We start from the raw sequence: 17,347 nt of genomic DNA on the forward strand, positions 1-17,347 counted from the left end.
TTCCCTGCCATCAGTAAACAGCTCGGTACCAGTTCCAGAGGCTCGTGTGTACCATCACGTTTGTCTGAAATGCATTAATGGGGGTCTAGATAACCTTTAAAGGGCCCTTCCAACCCAAACTATGATCCTATGAAGACGCGTCTCTTTTCAAACTAGGAATAGGGACGTATGATTCCCACAAACAGAAGTTTTGGGGTTCCATACCAAATCCTCTGCCATGGACTGCGCTCCAATGTCGATGGAGAGGCTGCTGAGTTGAGGGGGGTTCTGAAACTCACGGTAAAAAGTCCCCAGGTCCATTGGAAGAATGTCATCTTTTGAAAATGCTGGTTTCTAGAATCAGAGATACCGCCGTTAATTCCCAGTCAGAGACTTTGGCTTCCCTTTTGTCATAACCTCAGGTAAGGTCATTCCCTGCCATCAGTAAACAGCTCAGCATTATTACTGCTGCTGCAATAATGAATATTAAATAACTGAAGAAGAGCCAAGATCTGTGCTTGCCCGAGCACTTGGAAGAGAGGATTTCCTTGGAATCTGGCTGCTTTAGGCATTAGAGAGAGGACGGCAAGCCCAGGTCTTGGTAGGGAACTGAAAGAGTATTTAACTTGTAGCTGCTGGTTCTGAGTATCAGTGTCTTTGCAGTTTTGGGACAGTCAAGCTGTAGTTTTGAAGTGTCAATCACGAGTCTTTCCCACCCCCACTGAAAGCTACTCCCACACCATCTGCCATTGTCCCAGCACCTGAAGCCCATCTAAGATGCAGGTGAGAGCACAGCTGAGGGCACTTACAAAGTCAATCATAACAAAGTCATCGTGGGTGTTCCCTGTGCTGCTGCCACTGGAGCCCTCCGAGTGTAAGCTGCCTTGGAGAGGAGATTCAGTTTCTGGGGAGTCAGGAGGATTGACCTGCCCAAGAAATCAAAGCTGGTGAGTACTGGTCTTATGATCACATCCTTCTGTGTACTTTGACAGTGTGGGGGCAGTTAGGAGGTTGGACACGTGCTACAGCAGGGGCAGCAAACACAAATTGTTATTTGCACGTCTAAAGAGCCCAAGACTCAACGTGGGAGGTTTCTTGAAACCAAATAAATCTGAATGACTAGTTCTTTGCTCAAAAACAAAGCGTATTCAAGGCAGGGAACAGCACAAGTGTTGTGTAAGCTGAGAAGGCACATATTATACCTCTGGAAGAGGCTTACCATGGGGTCGTTATCTTCCAGCTCAACATTCTTGGGAGCAAACATGGCAAAAGGAATGTCTAAGTTGGCCATGGTCACCTGAGGAGATTCAGCAAACAGAATTTCACTAAGATGCTCTGCTTACCCAGCACAGAAAAGGATACTGAAAGTCTTTGTCAGGCCTGCTAAAAATTGCCCAAGATCAAGTCAGCAATTAGGCAGGAGGCTGACAACCTCATTTAAAAGGCATAAAATAGGGAGATTGTACTCAGCTGACCTAATGCAGATACATACCCTGAGGTGGGACTGCTTATCTACATCTTGTATAATACAGAGAAGGATTAACTAACTGCTACAAATTCAAACAATTCCCCTTCATCCATCCAAAAAGCCTAGAAGAGGGCTTAAAAAACTTATTTAAGAGCAGCTTTAGGAGCTGGGCCAATCTCTAAGCTGTCCTAGCTGAGCTTAAATACTTGCTTGCTTGTGAAGAACTGGTCTACTGCGTGTCCCTTCCAAGAAGGGAGGTTTGCTACCAGCTTCCCCAGTTTATGAACCTTTGATAGTGGGACCCAAGGGGCGTTTCAAGGCTTCCATACCCAAATAGGGTGTTGGCAAAGTAGGGCAAGTAGGATGGCTGTCAAATCCCCAAAGGATTTTTTGAAAAACCATCCCTGTAGGATGGTAGGTCCCTGTAGGGAACTGCAGGAAGTAAGACTATGCACGCTCAGTCTCTGGGGGGTGCCCTGGCATTGGGGTGCTTTTTGAACAGATGGGAGAAGAAAGGTATTACAGTGCCCTCTGAGAAGATCTACTGCCAGTTACCTGGTTAATGGGTTTGTTGACAAAAGCTCCCACCTTCCGGATAAAGATGGTCTCCAGAAGGTCATGTGGGGAGCCACACTTCCCTTCGCTGCTGTTGGATACCGTTTCTGTGTCCTCACTGGGGGAGGAAAACAGGCTAATTAGTGCCTCATGGCACAACCAATATAGATAAATCACATGCTTTACAAGACTTCTTTGGTTTTTTGGGTTTAGTCTTAGCATTGGAAGGAGGACAACAGAAGTCTCTGTCCTTGGGCCCCACCTTCCTCCTCAGTCATGAGCATGAAAAGGGAGGAGTGGGACACTTGTGGGACCAGATTTCTGTTTGAAGCTGGAAGAAAACTATTTAGTTGAATGAAAAGTTGCTGGCAACTGAAATAGCTTTTTCTTATTGGAGATGGAATTTTAACTTCAGAATGTGCACATTCACAGCAATTCCTGTTCATGGCTGTTATTTTTTCAGTAAGACAGCATCACAGATAAGTCAGGAGGTGGGGGCAAGAACCAGAATCCTGTCAGGTTACAAAGGCAGGGCTATTATTTTTTCAGTAAGACAGCAGTCACAGATAAATCAGGAGGTGGGGGCCAGAACCAGAATCCTGTCAGGTTACAAAGGCAGCAGCCTGATACATCACAACAGGTACTCAGAACTTTGAAACAAACAAAAAAAAATAAAAATGATTGAGTCTTCTGGCAAGGTGACCGCTCAGACAGCACACCCAGGAACGTGCTGGTGCAACTGTGAGGTTTGGTTTCCTCATAACAAAATCTCTGCTTCAGATACTTGACTCAGAACTATGTGACCCCAAGAGAGGCTTCACAAGAAAGAAATAAGGTGGCAAAAAGAAAAAAAAGGATTTAATAGGTGAAAATGAGGTGATTTAGGACAGTTTGAGGTTGCATTGTTTACTTTGAAGTAATTTTGTGCCTAAAGTTTCTTAATAAAGTAGTGAATAGATCTGCAGCAACTGTTTTTGGTAACAATTCACGTTGAGTATCTGGAGAATTTAAGAATCGTGAATTTATTTCATCTTGTTGTTTTACAATCAGCAAAGTCAGCAGACTGATTAGAAAAAGATAAATTTGATAATAAAGTTGCAAGGATGTTACAGTGACCAGGAGGTGTAAGTAAGATGGATAAGGACCATTGGAAAAGGGTGAAAAAGCCCCCATCTGAGAAAGCTGCTCATTGTTTTGGGGAAGACAGTAGTTACGCTACAAACAATAGCTAAAAAAGGGGAAACCACAAAGTTTTACCTGAACAGGATTAGAAATGGGGTAGCACAAGTGGCAGATCACCTAAAACCAACCTACCTACTAGAAGGAGTAGCTGCTGAGTAGTGGACTCCATCCAGTGGGGTGCACATCCTTTCTTGGTCAGCTTGAGTGCCATGTGCTGGCTGGCTGGGAACTGGGGGAACTCCCCCGATTGTTTGCTTTGAAGTAATTTTGTGCCTAAAGTTTCTTAATAAAGTAGTGAATAGATCTGCAGCAACTGTTTTTGGTAACAATTCACGTTGAGTATCTGGAGAGTTTAAGAGTTGTGAATTTATTTCATCTTGTTGTTTTACAATCAGCAAAATCAGCAGAGACACTAGAAAAAGATAAAATTGATAATAAAGTTGCAGTTGATAGAAGTTGCAAGGATGTTACAGTGACCAGGAGGTGTAAGTAAGATGGGTAAGGACCATTGGAAAAGGGTGAAAAAGCCCCTATCTGAGAAAGCTGCTCGTTGTTTTGGGGAAGACAGTAGTTACACTACAAACAATAGCTAAAAAAGGGGAAAACACAAAGTTTTACCTTAACAGGATTAGAAATGGGGTAGCACAAGTGGAGGTGACCGCTCAGACAGCACACCCAGGAACGTGCTGGTGCAACTGTGAGGTTTGGTTTCCTCATAGCAAAATCTCTGCTTCAGATATTTGACTCAGAACTAGGTGACTCCAAGAAAGACCTCATAAGAAAGAAATAAGGTGGCAAAAATAAAAAAAAAAAAAAAGAAGGATTTAATAGGTGAAAAGGAGGTGATTTAGGACAGTTTGAGGTTGCATTGTTTGCTTTGAAGTAATTTTGTGCCTAAAGTTTCTTAATAAAGTAGTGAATAGATCTGCAGCAACTACAACTGTTTTTGGTAACAATTCACGTTGAGTATCTGGAGAGTTTAAGAGTTGTGAATTTATTTCATCTTGTTGTTTTACAATCAGCAAAATCAGCAGAGACACTAGAAAAAGATAAAATTGATAATAAAGTTGCAGTTGATAGAAGTTGCAAGGATGTTACAGTGACCAGGAGGTGTAAGTAAGATGGGTAAGGACCATTGGAAAAGGGTGAAAAAGCCCCTATCTGAGAAAGCTGCTCGTTGTTTTGGGGAAGACAGTAGTTACACTACAAACAATAGCTAAAAAAGGGGAAAACACAAAGTTTTACCTTAACAGGATTAGAAATGGGGTAGCACAAGTGGCAGATCACCTAAAACCAACCTACCTACTAGAAGGAGTAGCTGCTGAGTAGTGGACTCCATCCAGTGGGGTGCACATCCTTTCTTGGTCAGCTTGAGTGCCATGTGCTGGCTGGCTGGGAACTGGGGGAACTCCCCCATCTTTGCCTGGACCGATCAGCTGAGATGGAGAGGAAGGGTCGTCAGCAGACTGATTAGAAAAAGATAAATTTGATAATAAAGTTGCAAGGATGTTACAGTGACCAGGAGGACCAACGCATGCACTATTCCAAGGTCTCTGTCAGGTGTACAAGTGACACATAATGGTTGCAACACCAGCCATGCTTCTTCTACCCTCTACAAGTACCTGGTGAGGGTGTGCAGCATTCAAGCCACCAGCAAAGAGCAGAGGGTACCCCATGTCAGCTGATCCAACTCCCAGGGCAGCGGGCTGATAGGAAAGACGAGAGCTGGAAAGCTAAGGAAGAAGAGAAAAAAAACAAAGAGGGGCAAAGGGAGAGGAGGGAGGGAGGAAGGGGAAGGCCCCACAGTCTGAATAATCACCAGTCACTGAAGAAGGAACAGGAAAAGACAGAGTGGCAGAAGGATGCCAGGTTTTCACTGGAACCAATCGTGAAGGTTATTATTCTAAAAAGTTCTTATTGTAGACAGGTGTCAGCTTATTTTGTCTGATGAATGGTTGCAAATATGCCAAAGTGGACTGTCAATGTATCCTACATCTAGGCTGCAGTGCTGTGCTTGGGCAGCATCTCTAAAACAGCCCAAATTTGGAACCAGTGACCCGCTGGTGCAGGCAAACAGGTCTGGTTCCCTGCTCTCTTGGCATAGTTTCTTCCTTCCGTAGTTTCTTCCTACCCTGCCCCAAAATCAAGGATGCTGAGGAGCTAATTCCCAGCTCCTGGGCAAACTGTGCTTTCTCTGTGTCTCCCCTAGACCCTTCTCATTCTTGAAGGACAGGGTAAGGCCAACACCACAGCGCAACAAAGAGCCAATTTGGTCATTTTGGGACTAGTCGTGGGGTTTTTGGTGCATGATTGGGCTCTAGTCCCGCGTGAGGCAGAGAGAGGTGCCAAGCAGAAGGTGACCACCACAATATAAACTGGTTTTTGTTCCCTACACCGCAGAGCAATCTGGTCATACATCCTCTGCTTCAAGGAGAGAGGGTGGGGGGAAGAAATAATTGTATCCTCTTGCTGCCATCACAGTGTAAGCAAAACTCTAGTGGAGAAGCAACATCACAGGCAGAAAAAGGCAGGTGTCAGCTTATTTTGTCTGATGGATGGTTGCAAATATGCCACTATGGACTGTCAGTGTATCCTACGTCTAGGCTACAGTGCTGTGCTTGGGCAGCATCTCTAAAACAGCCCAAATTTGGAACCAGTGACCCGCTGGTGCAGGCAAACAGGTCTGGTTCCCTGCTCTCTTGGCATAGTTTCTTCCTTCCGTAGTTTCTTCCTACCCTGCCCCAAAATCAAGGATGCTGAGGAGCTAATTCCCAGCTCCTGGGCAAACTGTGCTTTCTCTGTGTCTCCCCTAGACCCTTCTCATTCTTGAAGGACAGGGTGCCAACGCATGCACTAGTTCCAAGGTCTCTGTCAGGTGTACAAGCCACACGTAACGGTTGCAACACCAGCCATGCTTCTTCTACCCTCTACGAGTACCTGGTGAGGGTGTGCAGCATTCAAGCCACCAGCAAAGAGCAGAGGGTACCCCATGTCAGCTGATCCAACTCCCAGGGCAGCGGGCTGATAGGAAAGACGAGAGCTGGAAAGCTAAGGAAGAAGAGAAAAAAAAACAAAGAGGGGCAAAGGGAAAGGAGGGAGGGAGGAAGGGGAAGGCCCCACAGTCTGAATAATCACCAGTCACTGAAGAAGGAACAGGAAAAGACAGAGTGGCAGAAGGATGCCAGGTTTTCACTGGAACCAATCGTGAAGGTTATTATTCTAAAAAGTTCTTATTGTAGGGGACTGAGTCTGGGCCCTGCACACAGAGGGGCAGGCTGTGCAGGGTATGACTGACATCCAGTCACAGGGCAGCTCTGCTCTACAGGCCTGTTTCACATACTGGAAAAAGCATGAATGCCATCATCAAGTTTAATTAAAGAGCTAATAGTTAATATTTCCCCAGTGGAACCAAAAGTGGAGGTTATTATTCTAAAAAGTTCTTATTGTAGGGGACTGAGTCTGGGCCCTGCACACAGAGGGGCAGGCTGTGCAGGGTATGACTGTCCAGTCACAGGGAAGCTCTGCTCTACAGGCCTGTTTCACATACTGGAAAAAGCATGAATGCCATCATCAAGTTTAATTAAAGAGCTAATATTTAATATTTCCCCACCCCCCAAAAACAACTGCATTATCAACTGTTTGAATCTATTCCCACTGCATGTTAAAACAGCTGATCTTCAGGGTCTGTTCAGCTTCAGCCAAAGAATACAGAGTTCAGCTAGTTAAGCTGAACGTTCTTCTTAGAGGAGAGCAGGCATAATATTGTACCATGGTTTGCTCCTAGAGGTACCCTGCCAGCTTGACTCTTTCTGAGGAGCTCCTCAGAAGTCCCTTAAGGACTCCTAGGGAGTGTTGCCACCCATATTACCTCTGTTTAAGAAATCTTCAGTATCTACAGCCATGCTTCTCCATTCTTTAACCATTTTTCCAAGTCCTGTCTTATTGTTACCATTAGAACTGTAAAACTTTTAACCTCAAACTGCTTCGTTCTCCACCTGCCTTTAGAAATCCTCTGGCAGCTCTGTGGTAGCTGAGTGTTCCTGGTTTGGTTTTTATTATTTTTTTTTTTTAATATTTCTCTGTCCTCTGTTGTGAGAGACTTGCACAAACACGAGGAACATGACTTTAGACAAACCTGCAAGATGTGAACAAAGAACAGTAATTCAGGTCTTCAAAAGGTGTTACTTGTAACCAGGAAGACAGATGAAGTGAGGGTGTTTTGTTTGGTTTTTTTGTTTGGTTGGTTGGATTTTTTTGTGGTTTGTTGTTGTTGTTGTTGGTTTGGGTTTTTTTTCCTTCCTCCTTCAAATTCCTCCTCTGTTTTAACCCAGGAAAAGTTCTAACTGGTGACTGTGCAGATTCTAGGGATGCTGGCTGTTAAGAGAGAACACTCAGCACTGTGCCTTACTGCTTTGTGTCTTTTGCTAACAATTAATCCTTGCAAGAGCTGCTGGTTATTCAGGGGTGCTTGCCCTGTCTTTGGGACATCTGCAAATGCCTTTAAGCAGCCTGGCCCGGCCCATTTTGGGTTCACCAGCCTTTCCCACACACAACAAACATTCCACATTGTCAAATTGGTACTTTCCCATATTTGTTCTGTCACGCCAGAACTGTATCTGGCCAGGGATAGCATATTCTGTTGACAACTCACTTGATGTGAAAAGGCCAGTCCCATCACTGGGACCTTCAAGGTGTCCGTCACCACGGGAGGAGGGGTCTGAAAGTGTGCCTTTGTGACAGTAAAAACACACTGTGCACAGACACAGACACACAGAGGAAACAAGGAAAAGAGAGAGTGAGAGAGGGGGGAGACAGAAAGAGAGAGAGAGAAAGAGAGAAGGACTTCAGAGAAGAACTATAAAGAGTTGGATGAACTGAATGCTAGTGAGGAGGTTGTGGCTGCAGCAGCCACACCTGAGCAGAAGGCTCAGCAGTGCCAGAAGCACATCTGGTTGGTGAAGGATCAACTGTGCTCCAATCTCAGAGAACCACTCAACGCAGGCAATATTTTAAGAGTCCAGTGAACGCTGACAGAAAGTAACTGCCAGAGATTGTTCCACAGCTAATTAGAATCGGCACCAGCCAATTAGCAAGGAGGAGGCTGAGTGGATGGCAGAAAGGGCAAGAGGGTTTTTTTGGTACGTGGGTGTTTTTGTTTTTTTTTTTTTAAAGCCAAGGGGTTTTTTGGGTTTTTTTGGTAGGTGGGTGTTTTTTTTTTTTTTCAGGACATTCAAATGACACGTATTTGAGTACTCTCTCCATCGACACACACTCCAGATCTTCAGTGTTTTGGGGGATCATATCTTGGCAGGTCTCTGCTACACCCTTGGAATATGATGTTCCAGTGTTCTTGGGGATCGTACCTTGGCAGGTCTCTGCTACACCCTTGGAATAAAGGGACCCAGACTAATGTGCAATTCAAAGGCATTGGTATGGAGAGAGAACACCCTCAAAGAGGAGTGATGCTCCACAAGTGGACGCTGTCTCAGAGAGGGTACTGATGCAAAAAGGGCAATCTAAACCTTGTTCAGTCCCGTACCTTCTCCCAGCCATTTTTCTACCAACAGTTTTCAGTTTTATAAAGGTTTCATTTCTGGGTATTATCCGTGGCCAGACTTCTGAATTTTGGGCTGTTCCACAACACACACAGAGGTGCTATGCAAGCCCACAGGGAGAAGGTAATGCTCTTCCCCTGTATCATGCAGGTTAGGTCTCATTTCTACTGGGAAGGAAGGCAGAGATTTGGACAATGTGCCTTCAGAACCACACATCTCCCAGTATTTTCCTACACATTACACTGGATATAGAAAGCAGGAGAAAGAAATTAGCTTTTTTTTTTTTTCTTTGTATACAGAAAGCAGGAGAAAGAAATTAGCTTTTTGGTTTTTTCTTCCCCCTTCTAATTTACTTTAGAGACCACTCTGCCAAGACAGCCTTACATTTCTAACTGTGGTAACAAAGACTGGCAGTTGCTTTATAAATAAGTGCAGAGCATGTGGCAACTATGAGCCACAGGAAAGGCAAGAACTTCATATGAATCCTCAAGGTTCATCTGGTTTCATAAAGCTTTTCCCCTCAGGGACAGCAAAGCTTCATGTCCCCTGGGGAAATGTCAACTTCCATGTATTTATATACACTATTAGTGTTAAGTAGCACTGGCAGGAGCAAGCCAGTGGAAATCTCTTGAGGAACCCTTCTGAATTTCACCCTCTTTGTGAAAAGGCAGGACACAACTCGGCTGCAAACTCCTCTCCTGAGCTGTGTATGGCACGACAAGAAAAGCTTTATTCCATCAGACTTACCATGAGCGTTGGCTGATTAGTTCGACACTTGGCACAAAAATGGTCCCTAAAAAAAGCTCATTTCTGGCTCATTCATAGGGTAGAATACATTCTGCTAAGCCAGCCATACTAATTCCTCTGAATCAGTAGACAGACCCATAGCAAATTCTCTCAGTTTGGATCAGCATTCCAATTCTACTTCCTTCTATGTTTCACATCCACAGCAAAAGAGATTTAGAGTCTTTAGATTGTCTTTAAAGTCCAGTAGAGCCATCTGCTTGGCTGGACAACAAGGCAGGACATTCTTGAGTGTTTAAAGCTATAGAAAACCAGCCAAATCTAGGCAAGTCTTCAAAATGCAGAGCTGTGGAGTCAGATATACGAAGACAGTAAAAGAAGGAAGAATTGGAGTTTCTGGTTTTTTGAAATTCAGAAGGAAACCATTATCTATTGATTTTAAAATTGAATTAGTTAAATGAATTAAAATGAAATTTGCATGGGTAGGTGGAAGCACAGAGTATTAAGTCCCTAGCTCAATATTATGACCCAGTTTGTTTGCTGATACTTATTCCTGCTGCCCCAGCTAGTTCTAGATGGCCCAACACATACAGCTTTTGTCTTTTTCCTGCTTTTCCATTCTGCAATGCAGAAAATATGGCTGTGCCATAAGCATTTTCCTGATATTTCAGTGCTTCTTTCTCAATGTCAGTCTGTTACCTCTACTTATGCTTTAATAAATCTCTTGAATTCCTCTTACTGCAGTATTGGTACATGAATGTGTAAATGCTCTGCTGTATCTTAGCCCAGCTACAGGAGTAGGTTCTTTTAATCTTTCTCAGTACTTTGGTCTTTCTAGTCCCCTAGCATTTCCTTGAAATTAGCATCTAACTAGGTTTTAGTCAGAGTGTAACGATATAAATAATGCACACGTTCAATTTTAATTAGCAGTAGGAGGCTGCCTGTTTGCACAGCAGTTGATGTAGGAGCATGCACACTACCCTAATAGTGATTGTTGTATCTAGGAGTAAAAAGAGCCTGGCATCTCTTACCTGAGATGGAGGAGAGGTGGAAAAAGACGTGGTACACACTTCTTGGGAATCTTCTACGGAGGGGTATACTGCACCATTGTCCTCGCCAGCTCTAAAGTAGCAAGAAAAGCAAAGCTTCCTAACTGGAAATGTTCCTTAAAACAAGCAGGTGGTAAAACAGGCTGGGACAAACACTGCAGGGAGGTTGAGAGTATTTGGGAGGAGCTGAAAGGAGAATTATGAAAGGCTCATCATCTACTTGACAGAACTGAGGAAAACAGGGTATGGAAACTTTAGTTTTCCCCAGGCGCTCCTCTTCTACCCCCAAATAGAAACACTTCCCTCCATGTTTTTTAACTAAAGGTTTTGTTATACCAGCTAGTGCTACTGCCTTTGGTGTTTACAGAACCATTGTCCAACACCAGCACTGGTCCCAGTCTGAGTGCCCTCACATGCATTTTAGAGAAGACAAATCTCTCATCTACAAAGAGAAATTCAACTCTTATCTTTCCCCAGTGGGAATACCTGGAGATACATGCCTCTGGACATGCAGTTCTACAGCAGGATTAACTGTTACACTTTGAAATTCCCAAAGGCAGCCAAGGTTAACCATCCTTTGTGTCCAAACACTCCTGTAAGGAATCTGGGAAAAGACTAGGGCGTGCTGCACTCAGTCTCCTAGACACGAGGAGAAAAATGCCACCCTTCATGTGCTCAACAATGCCAATATGATTGACACTAATCTTCCAGTCTCTCTTCCCATGCAGTTGGCAGGTAGTGGAAAAGGCTCAGTATTTGGGCATAATTTGATGCCTCCACCATGGTCCTAGACTTCAACTCGGTTATTTCCTCACCTGTAATTGCAGGGATGCATGGGCGAAGAGCTGGGATAGGGACGGTCCACAAAGTGGTCAATGATAATCCCCATGATAGGAGGGGTCCTCTCAAACTGCCTGCAAGGCAACAAGCAATGGTGTTATTGGTAAGGCTGCTTTCACTCTCTACTCTCATCCCAGTTCATGGTTCCCTCACAGAAAACACTCCTGCCTCTTAATGGGACCAGAGCATCTTTACAATTCAGGCCTGCAACTCCAAGCATGCATCAACAATTTGGAGTTCTAGAGTCTGGCTCAGGGCTACCCAAGACTTAAGCATGACAGAGAGCCTTCTCCATGAAAGAGAATTTCAGCAGGAAAGCAGAAGGGAAAGATTTAGGGGCTCATAATATGAGGGATTTAATAGTACGTTATTGTAAAACAATTTCTGGGTTGATCACGTTTTCTCACCTGGTTGACATGAAAGCAAGGTTGATTCTGTAGGCACAAGACAGAGTGATGGTGCCCACTGGGGTACCCACTGTCCCAACACGGACTGTCTGGAAACCTGTAAGGTTAAGGAATGGTTATCAGTTTCACTGATTATCTATGTTCCATACTGCCCTATTCTGAGGTCACGTTATCTTATTTCTATAGTGCTTCTGTTATGCCTTGCAATCTGGACTCCAAACCCACATATAGACCTGATAAGAAAACATCAGCACCAGGTTGCCTTGCTGGTAGGCTTCATCTACAAGACTTTTGATGTTGCTTCCTGTCTTGGTCTAAAATATTGCTCTGAAGTGCTTCTTGTTCCTGAGTAGATCGTGATCTCCTTTACCAGTCCTGCCCCTTATGAACATACCTCCAGATTCTTATTTCTGTTCTGAATCACTAGAGTCAAAATGGTATTTTAACACCCTAGACTTTGTCAAAGTGCCACCATTATACCCCTCACCTTATGACATGACCCTTCACTGATAGATCCAGATACAAAACCTCAGGCTTAATTTTCCTTGTGGCACTTAGGAGTAGTAACAAAAGGCTCTCCAGTACAGAAAACAGTTCTGCTCTAGTTTGTGTATGTTGCTTAACCATACCTTCTCCCAAGCCGCTCAGTTGCACTTCACCAAAATATATCCTGCAGGAAAAGGAAAAAGAAAAAGTATTAGGTCCAGTGGGGACATAATGCTATGCATATCCCTACTCCTTATTTAATTTTATGAGTTGAAAGGTTGAATCCACTTTTCCTCTATAGGAAAAAAAACCCAACAAAGTAGAGGCTAGAACGCCCATCTCAAGAAAAAAAAACCAAACAACCCTCTAGCTACTTCAGAGGAAGCCATATCAGCTAAAAAAAACCCTTCCAGCTACTTCAGAGGAAGCCATATCAGCTAAAAAGGAAGAGAAAATGGCAGTGTAATCAGAAATTTCTCTAAGGTTTTTAAGTCTCTGTGGCAAGTCTAGAGTTCAGAGCAAAAATGTGAACTGATACAAACTTCACGGAAAGGTCCGAGTCAAAAAGCTGATACTTATCACACAATGTAAAAGAATAACTGTACTGTAAAGAGACCTGCTCTTAAACATATCTCAACCAGCAATGGAAGCAAAACTGAAGAAAGGGATGGGATTTCTTTTAAAGTTCTCACCTGTACAAATGATAAGAAACCTGAGATTTAGAATCACCTAAATTAGCTATGCAAACATGTCAAAGACTTTTAGAAAAGTAAAAACTAAAGACTGGAAGGTGATAACCATGAACCACGAGGCAGTCAGATCTCACAGGCTAAACAGAGTTGAACTGAGTATTTGGAAGAATAAACTGCAACAACTACAGGAAGTGGAGCTGAGGATGCACCTTTAAAATGGAAGAGCAGGAGAGAATCTGAACCTATACTTCAAAAATATGCATTGCAGCTATGTGCAACATAGACTGGCATTTATCAAGTCCAGGCCAGACACTGAACAACTGGATGCTGATGAGCAATTTAGCCGCTGCCTGCATGTAGAATTTTTGTGCTCTTCTCAACACAGTAGGCAAACAACAATACTTTACAGCCTGGGCTTAGTTTTTCTTTTGAAGGGTCAGATGGAGGGTACAGGGTGATATTCAGCCCAAAGTTCTCTTCTGTAACTGATCAGTAGTAGTTAAATCCAAATAATTTGCATTTATATCACTCCTCCCTTTTTACGACATGTGCAGCTGCACTGTGCAAGTCTAGAGTCTCTGCTGTTTGTATTTCAAACGAGGGATTTCATATTGTGCTTTACCTGTACAATATTACATATTCATGGCCTTGTTTCCTTGAGAGTCTGTAGGCTGGAGTTACCCTGGTTATAGCAAGCAAAGACTTCAGCAGTAGAGACAGCCTGTTGTATACGGTGTACGAAACCTTGATTTCTTTGTCACATCTATAGAATACAAAGGAAAAAATTAGTTGCTTGCTCTCAAGCAAGGGGGTTTGGGTTTGCTGTCTGTTCATTTTTGTTTGGTGGTTTTTGCTTTTTTAAAACAATTGGCCCAGATCTGTTTTGGTTTATGTCAGTTTTATTGCCAAAATGATATAATAAGCCCTGGTGTGGCTAACTTTTATTGACTGACCAGCTAAGAGTCCTCCTTCAATCTAGTCACCTGTTGAGGTAACTGCTGATAAATGCCATGCAGCCTTCTAGTAGATAGTAACATCTTTTCAGTATGAAAAACATTTGTAGTTACTGAGTATATAAATTCTTCTATCTGAGGAGTCATACTAATTGTAAGGAAGAAGGAATAAAATTGTTTCTTTCCTTTGCACCAATATTAAACAGTTTGGCTGCTGCACTAGACAGAGGGGACTTCCATCTCACGTGTCCCAGGCTGCACAGCCAAATATGTGCTCATTCATCACCGTGGACTGAGCACACTTCCTTATTTCATCAGCTAAAACAAACACACACACACAAAGCGTGAAGAACGCACTTACTTTTCATTCATTTCTAGACACCAAATTTCCAGCTCCATGGAGTCCCCCTGGATGACAGAAAGGACAGCAAACAAAGGCTCATTTCAGAACACAACGCTTTTCACGTGGCTCAGCAACAGCCACAGCTCTCAATGAAGATGTTTCTCCTGGCTCACACTCTCCTGTCATGCAACAGTAGAAAAAGGTGCACTGGAAGTCTCGCTGCATAACTAGATCACTTAGGGGAATACCCTTTTCCAAATGGCTAAGCTCTTCATGGTCTAAGAAACTAAATTTTCCTGTTCTGTTATTTGTGTGTTTGGCCTCAGGTACTTCCAATGAATTGTTTCTGTTGAACAATTAATTTCTTTTCATTAGCATACTACCTAACTTCATAAATTAATATATTTTCACATTGTCTTGGACTAGAGGGCAGGAGCTCCGGTAGGTACCTTAAGATTCAAGTTTAAAAAAAAAAAAAAGCATCTATTTTGACTCAGTTCTCACCTCTGAGGTTTTGAGAGAGATCTCCACGCACATAGACCGTCCAACAGCAGGCAGCTGTCCTGCCAGGGCTTTCTTTGCTTCATGAGTAACCTCTGGTATATCTTTGATTGCCAAATTGAACTGCAGAACGAGAGAGATTATTCCATTTCTTTATTTCTTTGAAAAGCTGCCTAATGGTACACTGCAGACAAACTCACAGACCCACATATAACGTACTAGGTCAGCGTCTGCTGAAATATTTATGAAACAAAAAATTCCCAGATGGACTCAGGCGTTTCACATTTGCAAACATTTCCTTGGCTGCTAATTCAAATGGTTTTCTTGATCCTGCCATAAAAATCATGTTCCTTTTCCTTCGCTTGAGTCTGATTTTTTTTTTATTTTTTTTTCACCCACAGAGAACCTTGGGTCTCTTCAATTTTAATAAAGCCCATTACTTACACAGTCCTGAACTGCAGAGCTGCAAGCTGCTGACCGAGAAGAACCCATCACCCCACCCCCAGCAGATCTTGGAACTGCACCTTGGCTGGCAGGAGCTGCTCTGAGGTATCGTTTATCTCTCCTCTCATCAGCCCTTAAGAGCCCAGAGTGACATGTTGCATGTCAACAACAACCACAAAAAAAAAAACAACCCACCACCAATGAGCAGAATTGAATACAGTAGTTAGTCTATGAATAGTTATTATAGTCTGCACAAGATTATAACAACTACATCGTGTTCTCAACACACACAAAACACACCCAATAGCCATGGAGTTGCTTTAAAAACTATGACTTTACCCAGTCAGAGCCTGTTGGGGAGGATGATGATCGGGTACAGATTTTCTCTCCAAGTCGGGCCTGGACAATTACTTGTACCGTCTGGAATAGAAAGGAAAAAATAAAACATTCATGTTTTGAGCTCAGCTGGGCCCTCAGTTCAGAGCCTGAGCTAGACAAATTCCAAGTGAAAAAAAAAAATGAAAGGCTAATCTTCAGGTGTAATCAACTTCAAGTATTACATATAACAGGTAAAGCTATTTCAGACAGAAAATAATTTTAAGCTGACCTTTCTCGGTAATGACACGAAGTGACTAAGTCAATTTTGTGAGCAGGAGTTGCAGAGATTTTGGGAATACTTAAGCAAAACTTACAACTATATCCTGAGACTGGACACACAAACGTGAGTCAAGTGCATCTGTACTTTTATAACGTAGTCATTGTCAGAGTAGCTACTTGCATCTATGTAGCAAGTGAGGCCAAATTTTATAATTACCTATCAACATAATTCAAAAGAACATTCTTCTGTTACTGCTTTCAGATGCAATGCAAAAATTTAGATAGGCTGGAAAGAGAGAGTGGAGTCCAACAGAAGATACTACCCAACAGCTGGATGTGTTGGTAAGAGCCCAAATCTGACTGAGGTGTGAAGTGCCTCTAAACAGATTCTACAGCAGGATTTGAAGGTTAAAAAAAAAAAAGGGGAAAAGATGTTTTTCTAGTTATTCTCAGGAATCTCCCAGATTTGCCATCAGGTTTTCTTGGTCTTTAGCAAAAACAAACAAAAGAACCCCAACCCTGTTTCTCTAGACAGAGCAGATATGGCTTTTCTTAAATAAGAAAGGATAGGAATTTGCCCGAAGTAGAAAAAGTTACCTTTAAAGCAAAAAATTTGATGAACTTGTCCAGGTCCTTCCTGTCCTGGGAACTGAGATCAGTGTCCATTGCATATGGCAATCTGAAATACAGCACAGGCATGGGAATGAAGCCTTCCTTCAGCTTTCCTTTGGATTTCAAGATTTCAAAATATTTTGCCATTAGAGGTACCTCGAGAGAAATGAGAAGCACCAAAGGCTGCTGCCTGTCAAAATTCTAACATGCTAACAGCTTTTTGGGGTAAGGTATAAACAGGCATGAATAGTTTATCTGGTCAGTGCAAAAGATACTAGAAAAGAAACAACCAAGGGGTCTCAAAATTAAAACTGGGTAGAAGTCCTTCAATTTTGCTAGCTTAATTAAAAAAAAACAAAAACAAGAAAATGCCAAAAAACTCCAAAACACCCCGTGGATGTCACCCACACTGACTGGATTCTATACCAAGTTATCCATCAGACATGGCATTCTCTGCTTCAAAAATAACAAATATTTGGTTATCAGGACTGGTCAAAACCAAGCCAAATTGTCTTCTTGAGTCTGAAATTCTAAAAACAGTATTTCCAGTGGTATTTCAGCAGATACTGAAATCTAGGTAATAAACCATTGCTGGAACGGGCTGCGCTGCTTCTTTACTTCCAACAAATAGTACTTGCAGTAAACTTAAACTTGTACAGCATCGAATTTACCTGCAAGCAACTGAAATGACAGATTTTTGCCAAGGGATAGACCAAATTCCTCTGTTTGCTTCTCTTGAAAGCTCTGCCAACAAATACTTAGCTCCCACATTGGCTCTCCCTTGTTTTTCTAACGTAGGATTGTTTCTAGCAGTACAATCAATTCGTCACGTGCCCCGGGATAAATCACGATTTCTCTGTCTCCCAGTTTCTTCACGTGTAACTTAATAATCATATAGAGACCACGGGGAGGAATGCCTTAATCAGCAGCATTAATTGTA

General features: G+C 42.8%; 1 protein-coding gene across 6 annotated transcripts in view; it reads right to left on the reverse strand.

Moving 5' to 3' along the window:
• The window catches only part of ATG13 (autophagy related 13), a 35,495-nt gene that overhangs the window by 3,094 nt on the left and 15,054 nt on the right, over positions 1–17,347 (reverse strand). For 2 of the 6 annotated variants that reach the window (XM_014950282.1, XM_014950280.1), the window contains 5 exons: positions 4,487–4,620; positions 2,003–2,120; positions 1,199–1,276; positions 789–905; positions 205–333 (listed from right to left, as the gene is read on the reverse strand). In XM_014950282.1, coding sequence (XP_014805768.1) covers positions 205–333; positions 789–905; positions 1,199–1,276; positions 2,003–2,120; positions 4,487–4,620 — 576 coding nt within the window. Of the gene's footprint in view, positions 1–204; positions 334–788; positions 906–1,198; positions 1,277–2,002; positions 2,121–4,486; positions 4,621–6,121; positions 6,233–7,835; positions 7,935–10,514; positions 10,606–11,347; positions 11,447–11,779; positions 11,877–12,408; positions 12,450–13,579; positions 13,721–14,271; positions 14,319–14,757; positions 14,878–15,537; positions 15,619–16,392; positions 16,496–17,347 lie in introns of those variants that run through there. The other 4 variants (XM_014950283.1, XM_014950284.1, XM_014950279.1 and 1 more) reach the window with 4 other exon arrangements.

The sequence above is a fragment of the Calidris pugnax genome, unplaced genomic scaffold (assembly GCF_001431845.1).
Source record: "Calidris pugnax isolate Ruff unplaced genomic scaffold, ASM143184v1 scaffold68, whole genome shotgun sequence".
Taxonomy (NCBI): domain Eukaryota; kingdom Metazoa; phylum Chordata; class Aves; order Charadriiformes; family Scolopacidae; genus Calidris; species Calidris pugnax.